The following is a 26,386-nucleotide window of genomic DNA, read 5'->3' as shown; positions in this document are numbered from 1 at the left end:
ATGCAGGATTTTTGACAAGAGAATCAGATTGTTTGTAGGAAGAGTCAGCTATACTGGAGCTTGAGTTTTCTCTTTTTCTTCCTCTTTTGGGGGGGAAGGGAGGCAGAGGGTGGAGAGGAAATTAACAGTATAATTCTTACAATAAAGACAACCTGAATGAAAAGAAAGGTAGAGAGGACAGGAAGATAAGGGACGCGACAGGCCAGAGTGAAGGCACATGTAAAATGTGTGCACATGCTCTTTCTTATGCATGCATGTAACCCCACACTAATATAGAAAAGAAGGCAGGAGACACTGGAGCTGAAAGCTTTTGGAGTGGCTGGTATAGGTCCACATGTACATTCGTGGAAGACTACTAACAGGAGTTTTTCTTTTAGGACAGTAAGCAAGGTAGGGACTTTTTTTAGAAGTTTTCCTAAAGTTTTGCATCATCAATGCATTACCAATAACTTAGCTTTTCCTGAGAAACAGAGACACTGGTGCAAAAGCCCAGTCACCTATACTTTGGGTACTATTAAGTTTAGACCTGCTTGAAAGAAACTGGCATTCAGAAGTTTCACTGTGTCTAGCTGCTTGCAAATGTAGACAAGTGAGAAAATTAGAGAGGCAAACTTTCCAGTATAGACAAGGAATCAAAGTCTGCTTGATCAGCTCCTCTTACACAGACTTGAGTGCAATTATTCTTTTTCACTTGTAGTCACTCCTTTGAATTCAATTACTACAGCTATGCTGGCAACTTTTAAATCACTCTCCATACCCAGCTAGTCCCTCTGTACTGACTCTTGTAACCCTTCTATTTCTAATGTGTCCATCCAGTATCCTGCCAGCAGCTCAACTGTACCATAGTCAAATCCTAGTTCATTTCCCCTTTGTAATGTTTTGTCCATCTTCAATACTGCAGAGAACATGTCATCTCTTCTCGTGGTCTTTTCAGACTCCTCCTTTAATTCTCCTCTTACCTCATATAGTTATTAAGCCTCACCTCCTTTCTCCAGAGTAGTTTGGAACCCAGCCCATCCTTTCTATCTATTCATAAAATTTCAGTTGTAGTGCTCAATCTCTTCTGGATTTCCTGGGGCACCCTATAATACCATTCAGTCAATTGAAAATGCAGCTGTTGAGATTAGCTTGCTTTCTTTTTGCTCTCATGACTTCTTCAGACTACTTCACCGGCTCTTTTCCATTTGCAATCTGAAGTCCAGGTCTTCATCCTCCACTTCAAAACTGCATCCTAGCTTTCCTCTCACTCTTCATTTCTTGCCCATCTTGCATCCTTGCTCAGCTCCTCTCTGCCTACTGCCATTCCATTCTTCTCCTCATTCCCTTAAGCTAAGTACACAGAAGGAGCAAGTTTGTCCTGAAAGTCCCTCCAGAAACACTGACTTCTGCCTTGAATGCTTATGAAGTTACCACTGTTCAGTTCCCCTACCCAAGCCAAACAACAGCTCAAGAGGAAACTTAAGACTTAGGCATATGGAAAGAAAACAAGAAGAATGGTATTACAGCACATGAATCAACACACTGTGTATTACCACAACTGTAATTCTCTCTTCTGCCTTCCTGTCTCCCTACTACAATCTGAGGCTTGAGTCAAGCCATTTCTAAAAATAGACTGTCACTTCCTAGAAGCAATTTCTGTGTCTTAATTCCAGAACAGACACAGGATCATGAATTGCTTGTCTGCAATAAGGCATGTGGTTTGTTCCCTACACCAAAAGACCACTGCTACATCAAAGGTTCTCTGAGAGAGTTTTATTCTTCAGCAAATCTCAAGGAAGCGAACAGACCATCTGACTATTGAGTCTGTCAATCCCCTTGCTTCAGCCTGTCACCTCACTTCCTGCTCTCAGTCCTGAGCAGATTACACTGGACAATTTGGTATGAAGCTATGATAACTCATGACTGGTCACAGGTTATCCCCCTCATTGAAAGAACACACCATTTTGTCAAACACAACATAGGCACTAATACCAACAGTCTCCTTAGACAGTTCTGTATCTAAAATCAGCAGAGATGTTCTTGTCTTAAAGGGCTGCTTCAAGACAAAAAAAAAAAAAAAAACAACCCTTCCATATCATTCTATTAGCAGAGATGCCAAAAAGTCTGACAGACAATGTCGACAAGCCTAGTCATTGTTCCTGCCTCTTTTCAGTTACTGATAATGTAGTCCTATCACATAATGACCCTCAGACATGACCACCACACGTTCAGTTTAAAACATGTCTAAAACATTAGGGACCTCTGCATTTCATTACCTGTCCTCTGAATTCTTCAGTGCTACATGCATTCCACCAGATTTCATTGTTTTTAATCTCTTTCATGCTCACCACTAGTGATACGCATCTGTAAAGATCTTGAAAGAGGAGTGGGGCCTTTTACTTGCTATTTGTTTTTTCGAGGAGTATTAGAAAATATGAGATAAGAGCTCACTGGAACTAGCTGTGATTGAGTCACGTTTGATTGCCAGAAGATGGCACTATATCCCCAAAGCAGTGAACTAAGACTATCAGCAAAGAATTGGCAATTCAGGTACTGCATCTATATCAGTAGCTAAGTGCATATTTTTATTCCAAAAATTGTAAAAGGAGTAAATATAATATCCCAACTTACATTTTGTATATTCATCTGGAGGGCCATTTTGTAATGATTGAAGTCTTTGGCAAGTTCATATCCCTGATGGTAGAAAGTGAACAAACCCTGAAAAAATGATAACACCTGAAATACAAACAAAGGATTTGTTACAATGCAAACCTCCAATTACCAGGACAGGATTCTTGTATTTAGTATTTTCAGAAACCTCACAGCTGGTCTAATACCAATGATATCTGAAATAAATATTGTGTACAAGGAGACGATGATAATTCTGTCTTTCAGTCACTATTTTCCTGGTCATATCCCTCCCTGCTAATGACCATGTTGAGATGAATTCCTCTACCTATCATATGAGAGTCAAACAGTCTTTTTAGGGCAGGGAGCTCCCCCCGCAGCAGCTTTACTCATCACTGCCTTTTGTATGCACATCTGATCTTCTGTCAGAACCAGAAAATGATCAGTGTTGAAGTTTCTGATTTCAGCCTTTTGACTTCAAAGAAAGAGTTATACCACACTGGAAATAGGATGAGGTGCAGTAGTGCACACATCTCCCATTTCCTTCAGGTTGTTGAAAAGAAGTGAGTGACACAGGAAAGAACAACTCTCTTTATTAAAGAGAACAAAGCAAAGAATAGATTCAATAAAGTTGGAAGTCACTTATAAATAAGCCATTTTCAACTTGACTATTAAAAAAGCAAGATTTAGAAAATACATGTTAAGTAGAGAAAAGAGAGTATTTGGTATTAATTTGGTAGTAAATAATCTCAGTTTACTACTCTAGTGAAAACTTCAAATACAAATTGGGCAACATAAAGCTTAGACCCATTAACAGGGAGAAGATTTCAGAAAAGAGAAAGAAAAATGTGTTTTAAAAACATAATTTGAAGATTCATTAGTTTGGCTCTGAGGAAGATTCAAATGGCTTGAAACACAATTATTGAATCCAAAATAATAAAAGTATTTAAGAGAAGACTTAAAAAATTCATAACATTTTACCACTACTTAAATAATACCAATATGTTTTAAATGGTTTACTCTCTATTAAGAATTTTATTTTAACAATTTCTCATGCAAGAATAAGCCATACTAACATATATAGCTCTCATTAACTCCATAACAACCAATTACTTTGATTAGGGACATTAGATTTTATTATTGTTGTTATTATTATATTGAAACAATTGCATTAGAACAAATGGACAGACTTGGCGCAAAAACATAGACTTCAGAGCACAAGTCAATGGAAATAATTTCTACAATATGCCCTCCCTTTATCTCAGGATTAGTTACTGTTCTCTTGTTTCATTAAGTTACATTTATGTTATAAAACTAACTCACATTTCAGAAAATTTTAGAGCAAGCTCTTCTCAGAGACTGAGGTAAGTCTGATTGGTACATGTATGATTTTCACTGAAATCCAGCAAAACTTCTTAGTTTGTACACAGATTCAACTCTGGTCAAGGCCAAACATTTCAGACCACCTTGATACTAAGTTTTTTAGCTAGAAGCAGCTTTTAGTGAAGTGCAGATATAACTTAAAGTAACAAAGCTGTAACATGCAACCATCGGATTGAAAAAGAAATTTTCTACATTAGTCAAGAATAACATTTCAGTGGTTAAAAAATAAACAAATACAAAAAGAAGTCTGACCCCATATTCATCCTTTTCAATCCTCTATTCCAACTCGCACCATAAATCAAGGTTTTTGCAGTATAGCATAGGTTTCATACATTTTCTAAAAAATCAACATCAATGGATCTAGATCAGCTGTAATTATCCAGGTAAGATTTGACCTGCCTGGTTAACTGCGTCTGTATGAGGAACTTGCACAGATTTGCACACTAACAAGACTGCTTTAAATTCTGTTAAGTTATGCAATTACATACATTTTCTCAGAAATCCAAAATCAGTGCTTATCTCCTTTTGCCCACTCGCATTCCTTCTCTCTCCCCCTTATGTATGATAGGGTAGACTATTTCTTAAAAACTGAATTCACTGGTACTTACAGGTTCCACACATTCAAATTTTTTCCGTTCTTGTATCTCTTGCAATTTGCACACATATTCGAGGGACAGCTCATAGAAGTGTTTTCTGTTCTGCTCCACTTGGTTGTCTGCCTGTGCACAGAATATAGCTAATGAAGTTCCAAAGACATTTTGCAGTAACTTCGAACTGACACATGCATAGTATACAAGTGGCAAGTCATAAGATAACTTTCTCCAGCCTTGTTCCTTTATAACAGTGCTTCTTCATTAACTTTGTAAATGGCATCAGTATTCCTTTTATGAGATAACGTGTGCTGTTTCGACTCATGAGGCCAAAGTTTTAGAAACATCCCAGTAACACCTCTTCAAGCTTTTTTTTCAATGAAATGCAAGTCAAATACATTGAAGCAAGTACTTGTGTACTGATTTAGTAACATAGAAAAGGTGCTTGCATGAACAGAGAGAAGAAGCTAACAGCACCTTCCATTAGAAAAGGGGGTAATCATCTCTGCAATCAAACCAAGGGAAAAAAAGCTAATGCTGAAGATCATTGGCACTGTAAGCTTTACTCTATACCCAGAATAACTGCTGTTTATAGGAAATGAAATATTTTCTTTATGCTATTATAGCCACCCCAAACCTGCGCTCATTCTGATTGGCAAGAGAAGCAAAAAACCCCAAACAAACAAACAAAACCCAAAACACACTAGAAAAAAAAAAATCACTTACTGGACTTTTCACAAGTTTCCACAGAATATCAAATATTAAAAAAATGCAGCCTTATTAGCTGCAGTTGTTTTTTAATTCAGCATTGATGAAATGTCAACATCATACTGATTCTAATCGGTTATATTTCACCTACCATTCATTCTGACATAAATATCTAAATGTCTAACTTAATTAAATAATACATATATGCTATATTTATGGTACATGTGCTCACACTAAACTCTAAAACTTCAAGAACTGAGTAACGGAAACCACTACTAAAATACATTAAAGAAAAGGCATAGTCATATTCTAAGCAATAAAAACTTGGTCCTTGGCCATGTAATAATACTAAACACTATTATAAGTTCCACAAAAGCTTCTGTCCTTTCATTCCTCTAAAAGAGAATGAAAAAAGGGCTAGGTGAAAGGACCAGACTTCCCATCACATACTCTCTCTTAAATGCTAAGACCACATGCCTCAGGCAGAACGCTGACTACTATGCTCTAAGCGGGTAAGTCAAATTAGCTTTAAGACACTTTTGTCTTAAGACATGCTTTGCTTTGATGCTCTGTGCTAGAAAACTGTTAATGGCTAAGGAGCCATAACAACAATGGCATTAAAAAAATAAAGCACTCATATGCACATCTGTAAGAAACACAGTTTCAAAAAGCCAAGCCATTTTGATGTATCCTGTACACCGTGCAGTGTAGGAATGGTTTGAATTGTCACCAAAGCTTGTAACAAGATACACATGTACTGAAGTGTAGCCATAGAAAATGATCATGAAGTGGGCCTACTAGGACACCAAAAAGTACATTAAAGCCCCAGGTCAGCCTGTTTCTATACGTATCTTCCTTTTTTGTCGTTTGTCGGTTTACTGTTTTGGGGTAACACAAAGCACACCAGGGCCTATGTTGCAACTACAATATGCAGAAGGAACATGCTAGTGAAACTCAAAAATGGTCCGAGTTCTCAAGTTCCTAGGAAATTGGCCAGTTCTATGAACAAACTCTTACGAAGGATGTCAATGGGTGTATATTATTTGACAGGAAGAAAATATCAATTGTTCAATAACACAAGGCATTCACAGACAAAAAGAATTAATAATTTGACATATCTCTGGAAAAAAAATCCCTCTTGCCTACAACAAATCTCAGCAAGATTTCTCTGCTGTTTTCTCACATATTATTTGCTGTTGCTCCAGAAATAAAAGCTATTACAAATAAGGATGATTATAATAAACCCTTAGAGACAGAAGGGATGTCAGGCAAAACAGATTTGTTTTAAGTCATAAACTGTCAACAAACTTTTTTTTAGCTTTATTTGAAAAACATGGATCTTCAAAACATGAGAAAGAAAAAAAACATAGCACAAAAAAGCTGTGTGAGGACTACAAGCCTTGTTGTTCTTAGTGTTAAGCAAGCATTAACACGAGTCACTTAGTCAATACGTACAATGTAATGCAAACAACACATACGGTAAAACCTCACCAGAAATGTAGAGTTTTTCATAATATAATCACACTTTGCTATTGCCTTAACTACTTGAAAAGGTAACAAGTTGTTCAGTATTTCATATACATGTTCAGAAAACTGTAGGGGTACACCATCAGATTCAGCAGATAGAAATTTTCTCATCAAAATTTTCTGGTTGACAGAATTTTTTCTATTACCTCAATGAATGGTGCTTCTGCACTTACATAAAATATATTTACCTATTCAAAAGCTTGTAACTTGCAGAAAAAAGAGCAACACAATACCTCTTGTAACTGTAGCTCTTTCTTCTTAGCTGATAAATTTAAATGTTTTTCTAACAAACTGTAGTTCTTCTCTGTCTCTTTATCAAACTTCTTCTTTTCCTCCTATACAAAAAACAAAGTAACATTCATTTATACAACATACATAAAAACATAAGAAAACTCCTTATTTCTTCCTTCTTTTAAAGCTGTACTTAAACCAGAAACGAAGATAACAGAAACTATCAAAGCTCCAATAACTAAAAAAAAGTACCTTTCCAAACCATTTCTTAAATTAATTTAAAGGCTAACTTCAGCTGAAATCCCACTGCATCAAAATGGTAGCACTTACCACACAAATGAATATTTGCATCTTCTAAGTAAAAACAAACAAACAAAACAAGAAAAGACCATCCCTTGAAGTGTAAAATATCTGGATTTATTGTAGTTTTCATGATGCTCAGGGAGGACTTCAAGGGAAACATCAATTTCATTAGAAAAAAAAAGAAAAAGAATTTCCAATAATTCACAGGAAAAGGGTAAAAAATAAATTCCAACAGCTTCACAAATCAAAAAAAAAGAAAATGAATACAACTTTGTATTCCTTAAGACTTCTTGATTTGAAAGCCATTTAAAGGTCTCTTGTGTTGAATTGCTACTTCTACCCCTGTTGTCACATCCATGAGAAGAGGATAAACTCTTTAAAACAAAGATTAATCTCCACAAAAAAACAGAGAAATAATACACCTGAGATATTTCTAAGAAACTTGAGGCTTCCAAAAAACAGCATGGCAACTCATAATTCTGAATATTTCAGAAAGTTATTTTTTTTCCCTATAAGGACACATGAGTGATCAAGATATCCTCTCATATATAAGAGATACCGTCTTTCAGTTGTTTCATCATCCAGTTTGCTCTTTAGTCAACTGTTTCAGTTTCTTAACTGTTATAATTTCACAGCAGTACAATGTGGGAAGTTTGCTGTGCATTTTATGTAATACTTAGTAAGCCAATTTTTACATTAGTAAAACAAAGCCTTCTTTGATTACTATCTATAGTGCTTTAACATTTTCGTTTTGCTGCCCAGTTCATACCATAGGAGTTATACAAGAGTGGGTAAAGAGAGTTCAAGAACAGAAAACAATGGAATACATAAGTATCTGGGAATCATAGCATTTTTCTTTAAAATAATCTGCGGCATTCAGTTATCTATGAAGAATATGCTGGAAGTGTTTAGTAGTCATAATTCAGTCACATTAAGCAACCAGTATATCTTCTTGATCAAATAATCTGAAATCTAAATCACTTCAGATGAATCATAGGAAAAGACCTGATAACTATTTGGCTACTGAAAAAAAGGCATTAAGATTAGAATGTTAAAAAGAATTTTTTTTAAAAGTTTTTTTTACATTGATTCAGGTGCTTGAAATGATAGGACAAATATTCAGCATTCTCAGAGAACACTCTACCAAATATTTTTTCAAAGTGGCCTGTGACTGGCTTCTGTATTTTATGCATCTTCAAAAACTAGCAGATAAACTCAATTTTCTACACATCTAGTAGTGTAGACGCATAATCACCTAACTTGTTCTCATGAATATCATTTGCATGTGCAAATCCATTTCTCTGACCAAAGTGACATAGTATTGATAAAGGCACAGTCATCACAGGCTCCTGGGAAATATGAGTACTTGGATCTAATTTAGTAGAAGGTATTGTAAAACAAACCTTTCATTTCTTCATTTCAGAAGTCAGTACTGATGAATTAACCAACTACTTTTTATGCTATTTTAGTACAACTAACTGCAGCTGACAATAAACAAAAAAAGTAAAATCAAAGATTAAAATCCATATTCAAGAAACCCCAATCTGGTCATCAAAAAGATACCAATTCAATGAAAATATTTTTCCATGTTCTGTCTGTTAAGAATCTCATTTAAACATCAGTATGTTTAAATACTAATGCCATCCTGGTTAAACTCTACAGACATACATGCTCATTTTTTTTCTCTTAACTTTTCATTTTTAGTAAATTATAAGACATGATGCAACTTTCTGTTCCCTGGATCATTGGGTTTTGAAGACAGCATTTTATTAAAAAAGGGATCTAAGTTTAAGATTGCTTTTCAAGATGGGATTTTATCAAAAATACTACTTTTTCCCTCCCATTAGGAGTCTAAGATCCTTTACAAAAAAAAAAAAAAAAAGAAGCATCCACAATATTCCTTACTAATTGAGAAACAATACAACGTGCATGTGACATTAGTATGACTAAAGATAATGTATCAGCATATGTGAGATTAGGTAGAAAGAGGAAAAAAAAAAAAAAGATATCATTGTGTTTATATTTGCAAAATTTCCACTGTTCTGGTCAACGTTTGAGTGTTCCAGAAAAGAAGACAGCAAAAACCTTTACTGCTCTAATCCCAAATGGAGTGTGTAATATCTTTCACCAAGGGGTAAATCAACAGGGCTTCAGCTTCCAGCACCATGGCACTGAACTCTCTCCCCCCTCTTTTTTTTTTTTTTTTTTTTTTTTTTTTTTTTAAACAGGTCAACAGGGGAAGGAAGATGCAGTAAAATCTGAGGCAACAGATTCAAATTTTACTTTGTAATAGCAGAGTGTAAATTTTTCCCAAAGCAAATACCATACAGTGTTCCAGATGCATTTCACTACTAGATGCTGTAACTTATTTTTTAGAATGATGCAATATTACATTTCCAGTGTCAGTACTTTGATTGCATTGAATATTTAAAGAGTTAAATATTTTTAGAGAATTTTTATTTATATGCACCAGAACTAAGCAACACTGTTCCATTTAGAATCACTGAGAATTCTGTCTAAAAAAGCCTAACTCACAAAATAGGAGCTTCAACCCGGGAAAAAAAAAAAGTAGTTTACCTTGCATTTTGACTGAGAATATAAAATACAAAAGAGTAAAACAAGTTTCAATTCTCCTGAAGGTTTAAAACAAATCTTTTGAGTTTATTATATAGATACAGCCTATATGAATAGTGACCTTGCATTTATATAGAAAACATTCCATACAAACAAGCATTTTACAATTTAGTTTACCAGAGATCTAGACATAGAGGATTCATGGCCTTCAGTGAATTGCTGCTACTTCTACAGTGGTTCAGGTCAGCTATTTAACACCACACAGAAACGACGCTCAGGGAGAGGCAAAGGAAGCAGCCCACATGGAAATGCAATACGAGATGCACACTGCGAGAATGCAACTTCTCATGGTCAAAACAGCAGGGACAGAATTCTGACTGCTGGAAACGAGCGAAGCAGAAAAACCAGATAATTTAAAACATTAGGAGTTCTCACTCAAAAAATGGCAATATCCCTTAACATCAAAAATACTGTGTTGAAATAATCGATTTGTTACAACTTTTATATGATAATGGGCTACAGTTAGAATTAATTCCCTTTTTCCTTAAAAGATTACCCAAATTATAGACCAGGTTTCTATTTTATGTTGGTTGAGACCGCTGATACATTTCTCAAAAGCCCACGAAATTAAGCAAAGATCATTGTACTATTGCATCATAAAGATTTATGATCAATAGAGGCTTTTCCATTCATGAACACAGAAATCATATTCTTTTTTATAGACATACATACATACATATGTGTGTATGTGTACATGTATGTATGCATACATGTATATGTATTTTAGTTTATGATGGAGCAAGAAAAAGTATTTGCACCTTCAATACAGAAGACAAAAGCTTTTCACTCTGGTGTTGCATCAGAGGGAATTTTACCTTCAACCAATAGGAGGAAAAAAGAAAACCAAAGAAACTGGCACCTGAAGTTCACTGTTTTTATTGCAGAAGCATTTGCTTTTGACCAGAGATCAGATTGCAAAATCGACAAACTGCATGTTGGGGAGGGATGGAAAACAAAAGGAGAGAAGACATGAAGAGGAGGAGGAAAAAAGGGTATTCAGACTACTTAGCTCACTTACAACTTCTTAGGATTCACTGAAATATTGCAGAAAATGTTTTCTGTACTAACAATTACTTGGAAAATTCAATTCTTAATTGTTCCTGCTACAGTCAAAATGTTTAGCTCTCCTGTAACTGAAATGTTATCTTAGCTATCACTGCTAGTGATATGTGCACAGTGGTAGTTTAAAAATGTATGAGTTTTTGGAACAGAAGACAGTGCTAAACAGCTATCCCTAACTTTTACTTTTTATAAGCAATTAAATTCTCTCACTGGAAGGAAGGCAGACATGTACAGAGAGGTCAGACTTTGTGTCCTTATTACATTTATCCAAAGCTAGTCTTTATTTGATACATGAAGTTTACTTTTAGCTTTTGAAAACATACACAATGTAGTGACAACCCTAAAATAAAATTTGGCAACAACTTTCATCCAAAAAATTACTTTGACTGAAACCCTATCACCTCTTTGGTCTCTCCACCCCTATTTTCTTCTACTCATACAAAGCAATGAGTTATTTATCAAAAAAAAAAAAAAGTAGAATAAAGGCACTTTTCACTTTACAGGCTGCAAAAAAATAAAATTAAAAGCATATGGATGAGCTTCTTTGGGTAGTTAGTATTTGTCAACATTTGATTGTGCAACTGCAAGCAAATATAAGGCAGAATAGGGTTACCCATTAGGAATAAGATGAGGTTGTTAGCAGTATTTCTCATATTCCAGACAGAAGAGATAAGGGAGGGGGAGGAGAGAAGGAAAGGAAAGGACACATTCTTTTCTTCTTGAAACATACTTTCCATTTGTTTCTGAAGCAAGTTTCCAAAAGAAAAAAAGTGTGAACACATGAAATATAAACAACAGTATGTGTCTGCCAAATTCATGTCATTACTGCAATGTAATCCAAGTAGAGAAATTAAAATAAACTTTTCACAAAGGCAAGTGAGGGACAAACCTTTACAGCTCCTAGCTGCTCTTTCCTAAATCTTTCCAAAGGTTTGATCAGAGTTTCAGTAACACTGAGTGCCTAAAGACAAAAAAGAGCAAGGGTTAGGTTTCTTTAGCCAGTCAGACAAGTCATTTTAGTGTCAGCAATAAAAAGAAAAAAGAAAGCAAGCTGTAGGATAAAAACTGGAAAAACATGCAAGTTAGAAGTCTAAGTCCTAACTCAAAAAAATCACAGCTCTGAGTTCACTTAAGCGCTTCTGAAATTTCCATCCCTTACTTCATTCCAATCTCTTATTTCATTCCACTATCATGAAAATTAAAATCTAAAGCAAATGCAGAAATTTCAGAAATTTACAGGCTGCAGCCAAACTTTAACTGCTTCACATGTGCCAGTATTGCAGATGAGGTCAACAATCTCTGCAACTGAACATTTTGTGAAACACCAGAATGTGAAAAAGTACAAATAATAATTTTCATTTGGGGAAAGAACAATTTCTGCAACAATGCAGAAACATTGCAAACTGCTGCAGAAAGAGTAGCAGAAAACAAGCTTTTAACACAGAGATAAAGACATCAAGCACTGAAATACGTATTTCCAAATACTTGCTTTTAATTATGTTAAGAAAACCTGAAGTTAACCTAAGTTATAAAATCAAGATGTGCAAAGTTAAGAAACAAGAGGTTTAGTTCACTAGGTAAACTTTAATCAGTCTATTTTACAGCATCTACCAGTGCACTTACTGGAACAGTAACACAGCCCTACTAAAGAGAAACAAAAAGAAAACAGTATGCCATCGTAAGACTGAAAACCTTATTTAGATCTGGCCAAACAGGGTTTCAAGTTCTCATGAAGCTGCACAGGAGATGAAGTGAAGTTAGGTTTGGTTTCGGTGCAAGTGAGAATTAGAATTTAGAAGATGTTTGAAATTTCAGCAATTTTTTTTCCAAATTTGAAATGTTTCATACAAAACATTGCAGGCTTAAACCAGTCTTCTGGAATACTTCTAAAAAGCTCTTATCATAAAACACAAGAGGGTTGCATTAGAGATCTGGCACAAGGCAAATCTGGATAGTGCTGCCTGCCTCCACCCACCCCCCGAGCCATGCAGGGATTACTGTGGGAATCATCCTGCCAAATCACAGTAACCAGAGCAACCCAGATTTTTAAATAGCCAGGCAGCATGCTAATCCATACCTCTAACTTGAAATCCAAATAGCTGGCAAGTCTGGGCCAAACTAATGTTGTTGCACGGTCGTCCTTAGAACAAATATTTCTTAACTTTAGAGCACTTGTTTTTGTGGCCCAAACCTTTTCTTTGTGCATTCATTTCCTAATTTTGTCAAACCCTCTTGAAGCAACCTCAAGCACACCCCTGCCGGGGTAAAAGGGAAGCCTGACACTTCTGTGTTTCAAAAGCACACAGCACTGCTGGACTAACCATGACACAGCAGAGCCCAGCATAGAGGTGGGGAGGGTGGGGGAGGACAACAAAGCAACTTGTGCCATGTGTCAGGCCCAGCAAGGAGATTTGCTGAAGAGGTCGTCCCAAACCTCTGCTCTTGGCACCTGTAGGACCCTTACTCCAAATGGTGCCTCCTCTCCTGCAGAGAGAAAGCCCAAGAAGTCAAATGCTCCAAAGAGGAGCTGGGAAATGTGACTACAGGAAGGATTTAGTCCACCTGGCATGCTGTACACATATAGCCTAACTACTTGAGCAGTTACCAGGAGTCTTCAGGGCAGTTTTTAGCATACTCAGATCTTTGTTATTTTGCCAGGCTCCCAAAACTCTCCTGGAAATTCTAAGTGGCAGGAAGGAAATGGCAATCTGTGTTTATTAACAGGATAACCCCCAAAACAGCTCCTGGTGCCACAGAAGAAGCACCTGCGGACTGAAGAATCTCACTTTGCTGACTGCAAGGATTCTCACAAATGAGAGTGGAGAAACTCTCCCAGAAACGGCAGAACAATCCTTCTGCACTGGAAAATTTTAGGATGTTTAAATTGTTTCTGCCAGTTTCCTCTGTACGGACAAAGCACAGGGAAAGCTATGAGGTCTCCTCAGAGCAAAGCTTAGACAGGATGCTGATAGCTATAGTCTGGAGAGGCCCAGACTGTAAGAGTCCATGTTGAGTGGAATCATTCAGAAAGCAAGCATGTAAAGGTAAGGTCAACAGGCAATGAACGCATGGTGAACATGAAGTCCAAGTCAAAGAAAAAACACAGGAACATGATGCAACAGAAGGAAAAAATCACATGCAGAAAGGGCTGTGGTTTATAAACCAGAAGGGCTGGCTACAAATCACCTAGTCTGCTACACTCCTGAGTAGCATTAACCATGAGAACCACTAAAGGAATTTGTTTGAAGAAGAAAATAATCTTTATATCAAAATGGGATGTTTTCCCAAAGACAGCCAACAAATAAAGCTTCCACTGTAGCCATTGGTATGATATGCCAGTAATTCTTTCATTAAAAGAAAAACAAGTCTCTTCTCCCCAAAAAAGCTGTTTCTCATTTTGCCTAACTTTCAACAGACTTTTGCAACAGATGCCTCTTCAGAACAGCAGGATTTTTGCCTACCATGCAGATATCTATCAGTTGTCACCCCCTTCGCTTTATCTATCTGTGATAAACAACAGTGCACTCGAATCTTTCTTGGTGAAGTGAGTTTTGGAACTCCTTGATCAATCTCATGAGCTTCACTCGAGTCCTACATACAAAACACAGGAGGAACATTTCCTCCTCACTGAAATAAATGTTCGTATCTATAAACAGAATCTGTTGACTAAGATTTGACTGGAAGGTTTAACAATGAATTACAGAGCTGCACTTCTGACTGGCAGAAATGAAAACAAAGTGCAAAATTTTAATATGCACAATATTAAATATATAGGAAGCAAGATGCATTACAGTACTTAGAATTCAATACTGGTCATAAAAGCTACAAAAACATTTATAGAAAAAAAACATTATTTATGCCATTATTCACTGTTTGTTTAGTCAATTTATAGCTTGGGAACTCAAAGCAACAGATACCGCTTTTTTAAACTGTGGACAACAGATCAATGGACAAAAAAAAAAAAAAAGAAAGAAAGAAAGAAAGAAAAAGAAATTCTCCTGGTATAGGACAATTAACTAGGGCCTTTTGAAGATATTTGTCATTATTACTCATGCCTTCCTTAAAGAGGTAAGGCTATGTTAAATTGTAACATTTCCAAGAAAAGATATTTGAGGCATTTAAGTTAAATATTAATATAAAATTACACATTCCTTCCTCTTTCAACTTCTCTCTTGACTCTTGAGTTAATTTTCATCCTCCTACTCCTCTAATCCTGGCAGATTATGATGACAGGAATGTCTACTTCAAGGGTATGTACACACACACACACACACACACACACACACACACAAAAAGGTTCTCTTTTCTTTATATCCCTGAGCTATCCGAACCTGCCTGAAAGGAATCTATACTCAACTTTAAACACCAGCAGGGGAACTATGGTGTTAGTCATAAGTGAATCAATATGAAGAGGTCATGTCTCAGGTAACAGTATCTTAAACCATCTTTATAAGTCTCAAAGTCTCAAGAATGCTTTCAAAAATGTTTAACCCAATATGTACATGTGCCTTGAGAATGTGTTTATGCTATTCCCGTTCTATTTCCTAGATCTATAGAAAGGCCAAAGAATTAACTGAATTTTAATGTAAGCCTGTAGATAGCAAAAATCACCATCACCATGATCATCTCAGATGATCGCTGTATCCAACATTTCCAACAACATCTAAAAGCAGGCTTTCTGCTTTGGGTAAACCTCCTAATTCCAGATGCCTTTACAGAACTCCATCTGCTCAGGCAGAGAGATTTCACAGAACAATGATGACCCTGACTTTTCCAGCTCCATATTTTTCAAAAGCAACAAATAACAGGTTGCAGATAAGGGGACCAAACCAGCTTTTTCCACGAACAGTCCATGAAGGCATAGACTAAATCCATTAGCAAGTACGCTTATATTTACAGCTGTTGGCTACTTCCGTCAAGTCAACTAGCTTCAACAGCAAACTTATGAGTCAGCGCTAGTCCACAAGATGACTCCATTTAGCCTGTCACTTTTTCTCTTTTCAGAGATGGTGGGAGTATGGCTGTTTAGAGAGAAACTGCTTCTCCAAACACCTCCTCCTCCACATCGTAACCTGACAGACAGCACCAGCCACCAGCATGCAACGTTCCTCGTGCTTTCTCACCCTCCTGCAGCAGACAGGAGCAGCCCGTCTCAGAAATACAGCATCAACCAGTTCCTGCTCCCTTGGCAGGCACAATGAGGCTCTCGTGCAGAAGGAGAGAGACTGCTTGCTTGGTTTGTAAAGAAATATCAACCCACAAGAGTCATCCCAGAACCTCAATTTGGCCTCTGTGGCTACAAAAGCCAGATCAACCTAAAGTTAAGCAAAATTTGTTTTGCTAATTAGACAAATACAGCAGTGGCCTCCCAACACTCATCCTAAAAAATGTCCTTAGACCTCTGCCTGTACTAGAAGAACTGGAAAGGCTACACGTTGCTCATCAATAAAACCTGGTGGTAAGATAAATACGTACACTGACTGACTCAGCTCCATTCTGAAGCTAAGCATCCACTCATACAAGAAGGGCTTACTTGGGGGTGAGGGGAGGAAGCCATAAAAATATACCTTGCTATAGACTGTACACTGACAGGGGAGTACTGAATTCCAAATTCTCATCATAGAAGTTGGAATGTAGATTATGAGCCAAATAGCAAGACGGTTTAAAGTTTCCCAGTCCACTGTCTGGGAAGATTTATTTGCAGACAGGCAGGACTATTTCTCTCCCTTGTCAAAGCAAAGGAGGAGGCTTATGGTCAATAGGGCAGAGCTTGTGAAACAGAGCAAGTGTCAATGAAACTATATCTGGGAAGGAAGTTCTGCCCTACTCAGTGTAACAGGGAATGGGGCTAATAGTGATTCAATAACAAAGTAGATAACTGCTGCTAAATAAAGAAAATTACTTTCTAATAAAGAAATTTACTTACCTACAGCTGCACTTTTGCTTATAGAGGATATAGCTCTTCTACAATTTTTCCTAAGGTATTGCAGTATTCAGCCTATAACAAAAGGCAATTCTGATATCTCTAAGATTTAAGGGGAAAAATTAAAAACTGAGCTTCCCTCCAAAAAGCTTTACCGCTTCACATCTTAGTTTGTTAATGAAATTTCCTTGAAATGGTCTCAGGTCTATGCCCGAAAACCTGTATTATGTAATTTTGCAGATGCAGTTCCACTACTGAGGAAGCTAGACATTATTTGCAATAGCTTTCTTGCAAAGTCTGATCTTCTATTCTTTCTTCTCCCACAGAAATATGATTTCATCTTACAGTTACAAGAACATGCTCCCAGTTGGTTGCACATCCAACCCTCCTGCCACTATGCCCAGCAGAAATAGCAGCATGTCTCTCTAACCACCTTTCAGAACTAGTTTTGCATTTAACTGCAGCACTGATGATTGCAGTCAGTGCAACTGACACCCAAAACTATCCTTTATTTCGTTTTCAAACACAAGATCTCACCTTGTAAAAACCTCTGGATTTTCTCACTGTTCTAAAGCCTTCCCTGGAGTTTTATAATCTTAAAAGCTAAATGAAACTATCAGCTACAGATAGGGACTACGAACTTTGGCTTTTTTTTTTTTTTTAGTTTTTTAAAAGAACTGGAGTCTAAAGACTAACAGATTTTTAAGGGTAGCTCATACCATACTAATACTTGGATGTCTTCACATGTGTGTAGAAACTATAAAAAAATGACATCCCTTCCTTTGGTTCATTTGTTCTGGAGGAACTCACCCGATAGCAAAAGAATCAGATAGAAAGGTATTCTTGTATACAATCCTTTTTGTACATTTCTGAGATGCCCAAGGTACCTCTAACAACAAATCACTTTCGTCACAGATGTTCAAGAAAACAATATATGTGGTTTGGTAAGAGGAAGACTTTCTAAAATTGCCCCATGTGGAATTTCCTAGATCAACCACAGCCCGACAGGCTGCAAAATGCAGGCAAGTTCCCCTTCTTTGCACTTTTTAGCCTTCTTAAGAGAAGCAGCCTTGGCCTACTGATGAAACACTGGCAGCACTCCTGGGTCCCCCTTCTAGCCAAAGCTTATTTTCCATGCACTGGAAGTTTATGATTGATCCAAAGGACAGCTAAAAATGTCTCCCATGACCTATAGGCTACTCTGTGCTCTGCTCCAAAAGAATGCTTGCATTGAGACTGCTGGCCTCACAAAGTTAAATTGATATAATAAGCAGACAATACAGATAATAAATTCTGCCATTTTAAAAAAGAGAACTGAATGAGGAGAGTGATATTCAGTAGAGATTATTTACTAAAAAGGATATGGGCTAGCTATTTAAGAGTCCTGGGTTTTGAATGCATTTATCCTTATGAAACACTTTCCATTATAAAGAGAAACATACTACAGAAAAAGTCATAAACAAAGCATGTAGGAAAAGAGCTGAATAGACAGAATTTCAGAAACTGCAACAAATCAACTTATCCCCATCTGAAGTGGAGGAAAGCTGTGTATAACTCTTCCAAAGAAAGAGCTCCTCTTAGCAAACCCATTATGCAAGAGCTAAACAATGTAACATATGAGAAAACTGGTTTGGTTCTCAGAAGAATAGAGAATCACTTTCAGTCTGCACTTCGAAATACATGATTGCATAAAGATGTTGATAAAGTGAAAAGGCTACTCAGGAAAGGAAATAATATAATCATTTTCCCTGTTAATGACAAAGCTCATTGTGAAATAAAAAGATGCCGCTGAAAGGCAAGGAATCTAATGGTGAACAACAGCTTCAGTGTTTAGCCAAGAATGAACTACTCAATTATTGTCAGAGCTGTCTCCTCCACAAGAAACAGTGGTGTTATTAACAACCAGCAAAATTCGAACTGATGATAATTTTACAATGCCAACTCTAAACATTTCCCATTGGTGAAATGACAGAATCAAAATTCTCTAGTGAATTATGTCAATGCATGTGAGATTAGAAAATTATCTAAGAGTTGGCTAGTAATAATGGAACATTTCAGTCATATTAAGACAGATATTTGTGGGGAAGAATACACCCCAACTGTTTTTATAATTCCTCCTACTGTGTAGACAACATTCGTTTCTATTTTACAGATTAATGTGGAGACATTCCAAAAAACAAACAAACAAACATTCAATGTCATGAATCACTAAAATGGGGAGATTTGCCTAAGGTAGCCTTAATTCAGCATGTGTGTGCCTATTCCCATAATTATATAAGTGCCATCTGGCTTCATGCCATGCAGGGGGTAAATGAAGGCTGGGTAACGAGAAATGGCAGCAGTTGTCCTGTTTCCTATAAAACAGGAAAATGTTTTATCAAATGGGACAATTTGCAGGAAGGGAAAGAAGGATCTGGGTCCTGTGTTTAAGATAATCAAATGCTGCTTGTGAAAAACTGAGTTTTTATCTGCGCTTCTATCTGTACCTGAGATGTTCAAAACTCTCCATTTGAGATGTTCAATAGGTTGTTGGCAACCACATTTCTCAGAAGTGGTCCCTGACCATATGTTTTTCACTCTCTTGACAGATGCTTTTAGTACTTGGATTGTTTATAGCACTCTGCGCTGTCAGTGGACTTAACAGGAGCTGTGTTACAAACATACAAAGTACTATGTAATGCCATGAACTCTTATTAAGCATATCCCATGCATTTTATACTGTGCATCCAAAACTAAAGGGTACTTTTTATCTAAATCAGTGAGTAAAGTAATTGCTCCCTCAAACAGACTTAAGAGTACTGTGAAGATACATTAAGACTTATGACCCCTTGAATACCCACATGATGAACACCAAAGAAAAGTTCAAGGAAATTAATAATTCTGTCTTCACAGCAGAGCAGAAATAGTGTAAACTAAACACAGAGAGCTGCTGAACAAAAAGTAAAGATAAGCTATTCACGAACACTGTGTGTTGAGCAAGTACTTGTGAGATAAATACTCATGTACTTAAATACTTCATCAGAAGAGATAAGTATAAGGGAGCTGATCCACTTTGCATAGATTTTAATTCTGCCTTAAACCTTTTGAGTGTATTACTTTGAAACTTAACAACTGCTTTTAAATTGGGGGACCACACCAGGGGAAAACCCTGTTTTTGTTTTGTTTTGTTTAATAGAACCTTGGAGGTAACAGAAGAGGAAAGAAGAAAATAGAGACTTTGCCGAGATATTTATTTAAAAAAAGACATACAGAAACATAGTTTCTCATGTTCCTGATACATGCTGGGATTAATTTCTCTTTCATAAAATGCATGTTGTAGAGAAGGTATTTTAAATTTGATTCTGACAAACAGGTGGAACTGGCTAAGAATGCAAAAGTACTTCTGAGAGGAAAGGACTGCAAGCAATTTTAAGAAATGGAAAGGAAAAAGAACTATAGTAAAAGAACAACAGACTTTTTCTTTTAAAAAAAAGTTTACCTCAAAAAATCAGAAGGCAGAATCATTCCTATGAAAACTATCAGAAGGAATAAAAAAATGCCAAAAACACAGCACAGAATAAAAGAGACAATATTAAAGTAAAACAGTGAACTATCTTACCTTGGAGAAGTGACAGGAAACATACTAAGGTGAACAGAATTGTATCAGAAATCCTATAGAAAGTGAGAGGTGATGGCACAAAAAGGACAAATAAGCGTTTAGGGATAGAGTTCAACAGGCTAAGGCACAAACATGCTTTATTCAGCAAGGGTCATGGAAAACATCATGGAAAAGGGGATTTTTAGATATTTCAGAAGAGAAACAGAAAGGAAAATACAAATCCATTATTTAACTGGAAGGAGAGTAAAAAAACCCAACAGTTGACTCTAAAACAACAGTAGACTTTGATAGTCTTCACAAAGGAAAAAATCTCTGTTAATTATAACAAACTATCTAACAAAGGGGGACAAAAATGGGATGTTTAAGAGGGTAGGAATTTATTAAAAATAATTAGATATATTCTTATGTTACACAACTGAAGAATTAGATGCATTCAAGTCAGAAGGGGCTTTGCTTTAGAGTAGTTGAAGAACTCAACAAAGCAGACTAAAGGGAGATGGAGCAAGGTTACAGAGGATGGGAAAAGTGCGAATAAGAGACTGAGTTACAAACTGAGAAAGTTACAAATCAGACATCCCAGATCTGGTTCTCAGAAGTCCTGGTGCACACTGGAAACGGTTAAAAGCTACAGTGGGTTTGTCAAGAACAACATCTAATTTCCTTTTTGAGATCAGCATAGTATTTGGTCTCCTCAGTGAAGCCTTTTATGCTGACCCACATGACATTCTCAAAAGCCAGAGCAGAGACCTGGTCTAGACAAACAAACCATAGGAAAAAATGAAAAAATATCCTGGTTGCGAAAGTACCCAGAAAAAAAGTTGTTCAGCTGAGAGGACCTTTCAACTGAGATCCCTGATGGATCTGGTTTTGCATCATCTAGGAAACTAGAACCCAGGTTCTTACATGATCTATTTGTCATTAACAATTTATGGTGTGACTTACCAATAAGTCCACCAGACTAATGTACATATGGAGCGACACATATCCAAGAGAAAATGTCAGTGCTTCAGAGAGCAGGTTTAAAAAATAATTTTGACATAAAAAAGAGATGGTCTAAAGACTGTGTAATGAAATTGAATAACAAGAAATACAGAGGCAAAACACCACTTTGAAAGTGTGATAGTCTTCCAAAACATGAAAATACTACTATGGAGGAAAAGTGATCCGTTTGACTGCATGACTACTGCGGCAAATGACAAAAAAATCAGTTAATTTTGCAGTGAAGTAGATTTAGGTTGGATATGATGGGAAAAATAGAAGAATAACTAAACACTGGAGTAAACTAGAAAAATCCCTGTCCCTGGAATTTTTTTTAAAGAATGGGTTAGAAAGGCATTTGTCAGGATTGGTCTAGGTATACATGACTCTGCCTCAAATCAGACCTGTTAGGGCTGCAGGCAAATGCAGCCAACTAACTAGGGTCTGGCCTGGGGTAAGCTAACTGAACAGGAAACTACTGGATGTGACATGAGAAATTGCTGGATACAGCAGATAGCAATGTGAGAAGCTGACAAAAGTTACAGACGGTGCTGTGAAGGATGACTAGACTTCGAAAGTCTTTAAAGAGAAGTTATGTGAGAAACAGCTGATCTCCAGGGATAACAGAAGGGGAGTGCTGGAGACCTTCGAGGGACCATGCAAGGCCAGCACAGTCTGGGTGACCACATGAGTGGTACCCTACGATGCTGAGATCACTGATGGAATAGTATCAGAAATATCAAATTTGGGTATGGATATAGCAAAACTAGAACCAATAGGGATAACTCATTAGGGGAAGGTTGTTTATTTGGAAGGAGATGGGAGTGGGGAAAGGGAGCTACAAAGGCAGTGAAAGGAAGGGTCAAGAGGGAGGGAAAAGGAACAATAATCACAGGCAAATCGTGTTCAGTGCTGTCTGGGGGTACTTAGCAGGCAGCCCTGCACTTGATTACTGCAGCCAAAATCAGGACAACAAAGCAAACCTGTTGTTCTGACCACAAGAGTCAAATCTGCTACCACAGTTAGGAGAGCCAGGGGTGAGAAGGAGGCTTGGTATTCTCCCTGACAGGCAGGAAAATATCTGGACAGAGGGTCTGACATCTCAGTATCACCATGTTGGTGCCTGTTCTAGGCCTCACAGCATCACCATCTTCCCATCCTCATACCCTTCTGAAGTCCCCTTTCAGCCCTGCACTTCCATGACACTCGTATCACAGGAGGACAATGTAAGCCCTAGGATTCCATTCATTCTAACATGCAAAATAATAATAATCATCATCCTCACTTCCAGAATACCCTCGGGGACAAAATGACCTATTTCCTATCTGCCTGGGGAGATGTCACTGAGCTTCAGAGCTATGGAAAAGCACAATTTGTTTTTATCTCAGCCACTCTGTAACAACTCAATGGAATGTTTGGATTAATGCCTACTTCCCTTTTCACAAGCCCACTAAATCCTTTGACAGTTGGGATATAACTTTTGCAGCCTTTGAGAGGGGTGGGAGAAATGGAAAAGCCACTGAATGTAGGACTCAAACATCTGAATGAAATCATTAAATGTCCACCAAATAAATATTTGCCAAACAAATGATTATCAAACAAGTAAATTTATGGCCAACACCAATAGAAAGTTTTCTGGACTCTGGACTCACCACACAGTAATTTCTGAAAACCATAAGAAATGTAGTTGCTGAGCATTCCATCAGAGTTTAGAATGTATTTTAAGCATGAATTGGTTTAATTTAACATATGGTTATGAACAATTATCTCTTTTCTTGAATATCCAAAAATTAAAATGCACAGCAATATCTGAAATGCCTTAAGTTTCATAATTTATTTTATGTGATTGTAACTTCTTATGCGCAATTCTCTGCACTGAAACTGAAGTCATCAGTCAGAAACCTTCAAGCCACCCTCAGAATGATGAGGGGGAAAATGTGCAATATACTGCTTACATAAAGACTGCGAACACCTTTGAAAAAAGTTCTACTGTAAACTTTGCATCTTAACTGAAAGGCTTTGGATCTCTGATGCCAAACATGTGTGAATGCAACATGCCCAAATATTCTTCACGGAGCCACAGAGCTCTTGCCACTGTTGAAATATCCACCGAGAAGCCCAAACAAAGAAGTCAGAGAAGCAGCCCTTAAAAATGATCCTTACCTATCATCACACAATAACATTCGCAGAGACTTATGCCCTCTCTTTTATTTACTCACTCTAAGAATGATGCATAACATTTGCAAGACTACAGATGCAATGAAAAAAGGCCACACATCATGCAACTCAGAATATATTCTGCTTCTGTTTAGAATTAAATGTTTGCCCCACAAGGATTTTGCTCAGCTTTTCAAACTTTGTTGCTGTTTTAACAGATACTGCATTTCATACTCTTCTTATTAAGGAATTGGCATAAAAAAGCTTTTAGTGTGATAATGCCTTCTGCTTAAGCATGGGCAGCATACCAAAACAATAAGTAGTACTATTTTGTGGCATTCAGTCAGAAAAACAAAAGTGTTTTACCATACAGACAACAGTGGATTCTGCATAACCTAGTGTGCTGGTAATTTGTTATCACTACTGAAGATCCACTGATAAAGTCAATGAAATGTGCCACATGATTCTTAAGTCCCAAAGCTGACATCTCTCAAAAACCTGAGATCAAAATACAGAGTGGAAAATAATGTGACAGTCTATGAAGTATTTTTCATCATAAAATTTCCCAGGCTTTCACTTATTAGATGTATGCAACTGCTAAAATACAGCTATGGATGGCAGGAAAAAGCAGAGTAAACACTACACTTCAGAGTTGGGAGAAGGGAGAAGGGAGAAGGGAGAAGGGAGAAGGGAGAAGGGAGAAGGGAGAAGGGAGAAGGGAGAAGGGAGAAGGGAGAAGGGAGAAGGGAGAAGGGAGAAGTTCCAAGATACTTAATCAAATCCCTACCACTTGGCAAAGCACTCAAGATCTTGAAAAACTGTTTCATGTGGAAGAGCATTCTTAAGCAATTCACAATGAAGAACACAGACAATTCACAAGCCCCAATTCTGACCTAAACATGGTTCCACATCAGAATAACCTATCAAGACATAACACTGCACACTCAAGGAACCATAACTATCACTGGGCTGAGGACTGCTAGAGAGATAAACGTACATTAAAATTGCTCACCAGTTCCTTTCTCACTCATCTACATACTCCTACACTGCAAGCAAAGCTTCTGGCAGAAAAGAGCCCAGAATGCAGATTAGTCTCAGTTTTCTCTCAACAATGCCAAGTAGTTACTGACTTCCAGGCAGATAAAGATACAGTCACAAGGCAAATACTGGGGAACATAATTGCTATCTAGGCAAATCTAGGAGCATTTCCCAGATGCAGGACCTGATTGCACATCAGGAGAAAATCAGGTATACATCCTCTGCTCTGTGAATCCCACCTCTGAAAGGAAAGCTGCACACACAGCTTCAGAGGGGAACCACAGTGTAATGCAGAAAGAACCCTCCCGTCCTTTGGACACCTAAAGAAATCAAGATAGCAAAGTGTATTGCAGAGCTCTCAGCCCATAGTCTACACACAGCCATCTTGACCCAGATTATACTAAAATCCTAAACAAGCACAGATACGTGAATGAAGAACACCCTCCTACACAACAGAGTAACAGTAACTAAATATTTGTATATTCAACCCTCCACCAGATAGCTCACCTACAAAGAAAAAGTTTGTAAATCTGCTACTGCATTCAGCCAGCAGATTGCAGGCCAAATCCACAAAAGTCTTGAAGCTGAAGCCACGGAGATCCTAGATCCAAAGTTTGCTAATTTCCCAACCTTGGGAGTCATCCTACAGTATTATATAAAATTAAAAAAGCGTGATGAAAACCATAACTGGTAAACAAATTTATGTTGGTTTTCCCCTTCCCCCAACCACCACTCATCTGGGCACTACCATTTTAAACTAAGTTATAGTTACTGCCTTTACCCTAACAGCTTTCCACTTCAGCAGGAAGTTGCTGCTGTCTGTAACTTTAGACTACAGAATCAGAAGCTGCACAATAAGAGCTTTCAATAAATTACTGATATCAACAGGTTGCTGGCTAACATAACAGTAAGCAACATTAACTGGTTCGCATCTTATTCCTTACTATATGTGCAGCTTATTTAAATTTTTATTGCAACTCACCAAAATTTCTCTTTGTTCTTCCAGATTTTTTAAAAAATTTGAAAACTCATGAAGTGATGCATCTGTAATACAAAACCAAAAAAAGAGTTTAGTCACGTTTTAGGGTGGCATAGCAAAATATAGCCTTTACTACTCACTTCTTACCTACCTATATATCGTTCATCATCTGTCTCTGCATCACCGATGAATTCAAATTTGAAGTCTCTCAGAGAATGGGCAAATTTCCTCTGGGCTGCTGAAAGGTCTGCAAAGAACAGAACACAGATTTAAGATTAGAGAATCATTTTAAGAAGGCTGGAAGATCCTTCTGCCTCCACCATAATCAACTTTTATGAGAAACTCTTAACACTGGTCTGCCTAAGTACACTACAAAATATCCTGTATTGTCTAACCCTCTTCTGGTCTCTCTTCTGGGAATCTGTCACACAGGTTTCTTTATACAAGGCTACAGGTTAGCAATCAAGTGCAATCATGTGTACAGTATTAGCCGTTACGCTTCGCTATCCTACAAGTTAGGGCACAGGGCGTACCAACAGACCTGTAACTACAAAAGTTCAAGCCACAACGCTCAGAGTGGCTGAGTTGTGCCAGCAAAAGTTGTGCTTGCCTCCCTGGTGAGGCCCCATCTGGAGTACTGTGTCCAGTTCTGGGCTCCCCAGTGCAAG

At 37.3% G+C, this 26,386-nt stretch overlaps 1 protein-coding gene across 6 annotated transcripts in view; it reads right to left on the bottom strand.

The window, feature by feature from the left end:
• Positions 1–26,386, bottom strand: part of ARHGAP10 (Rho GTPase activating protein 10) — a 153,755-nt gene that overhangs the window by 85,305 nt on the left and 42,064 nt on the right. For 4 of the 6 annotated variants that reach the window (XR_001293905.2, XM_013951702.2, XM_013951699.2 and 1 more), the window contains exons 2-7: positions 25,870–25,965; positions 25,722–25,783; positions 11,935–12,006; positions 7,049–7,150; positions 4,599–4,709; positions 2,611–2,715 (exon numbers count right to left, since the gene is read on the bottom strand). Coding sequence is in view for 5 of the 6 variants with exons in the window: in XM_013951702.2 (XP_013807156.1) it covers positions 2,611–2,715; positions 4,599–4,709; positions 7,049–7,150; positions 11,935–12,006; positions 25,722–25,783; positions 25,870–25,965 (548 nt within the window). In the remaining variant the exon portion in view is untranslated. Of the gene's footprint in view, positions 1–2,610; positions 2,716–4,598; positions 4,710–7,048; positions 7,151–10,100; positions 10,194–11,934; positions 12,007–25,721; positions 25,784–25,869; positions 25,966–26,386 lie in introns of those variants that run through there. The other 2 variants (XM_067297800.1, XM_013951701.2) reach the window with 2 other exon arrangements.

The sequence above is a fragment of the Apteryx mantelli genome, chromosome 5 (genome assembly GCF_036417845.1).
Source record: "Apteryx mantelli isolate bAptMan1 chromosome 5, bAptMan1.hap1, whole genome shotgun sequence".
In the NCBI taxonomy this organism is placed as follows: Eukaryota; Metazoa; Chordata; class Aves; order Apterygiformes; family Apterygidae; genus Apteryx; species Apteryx mantelli.
Note: the sequence above shows the minus strand (reverse complement) of the source record. Positions and strands in the feature narration are given on the sequence as shown.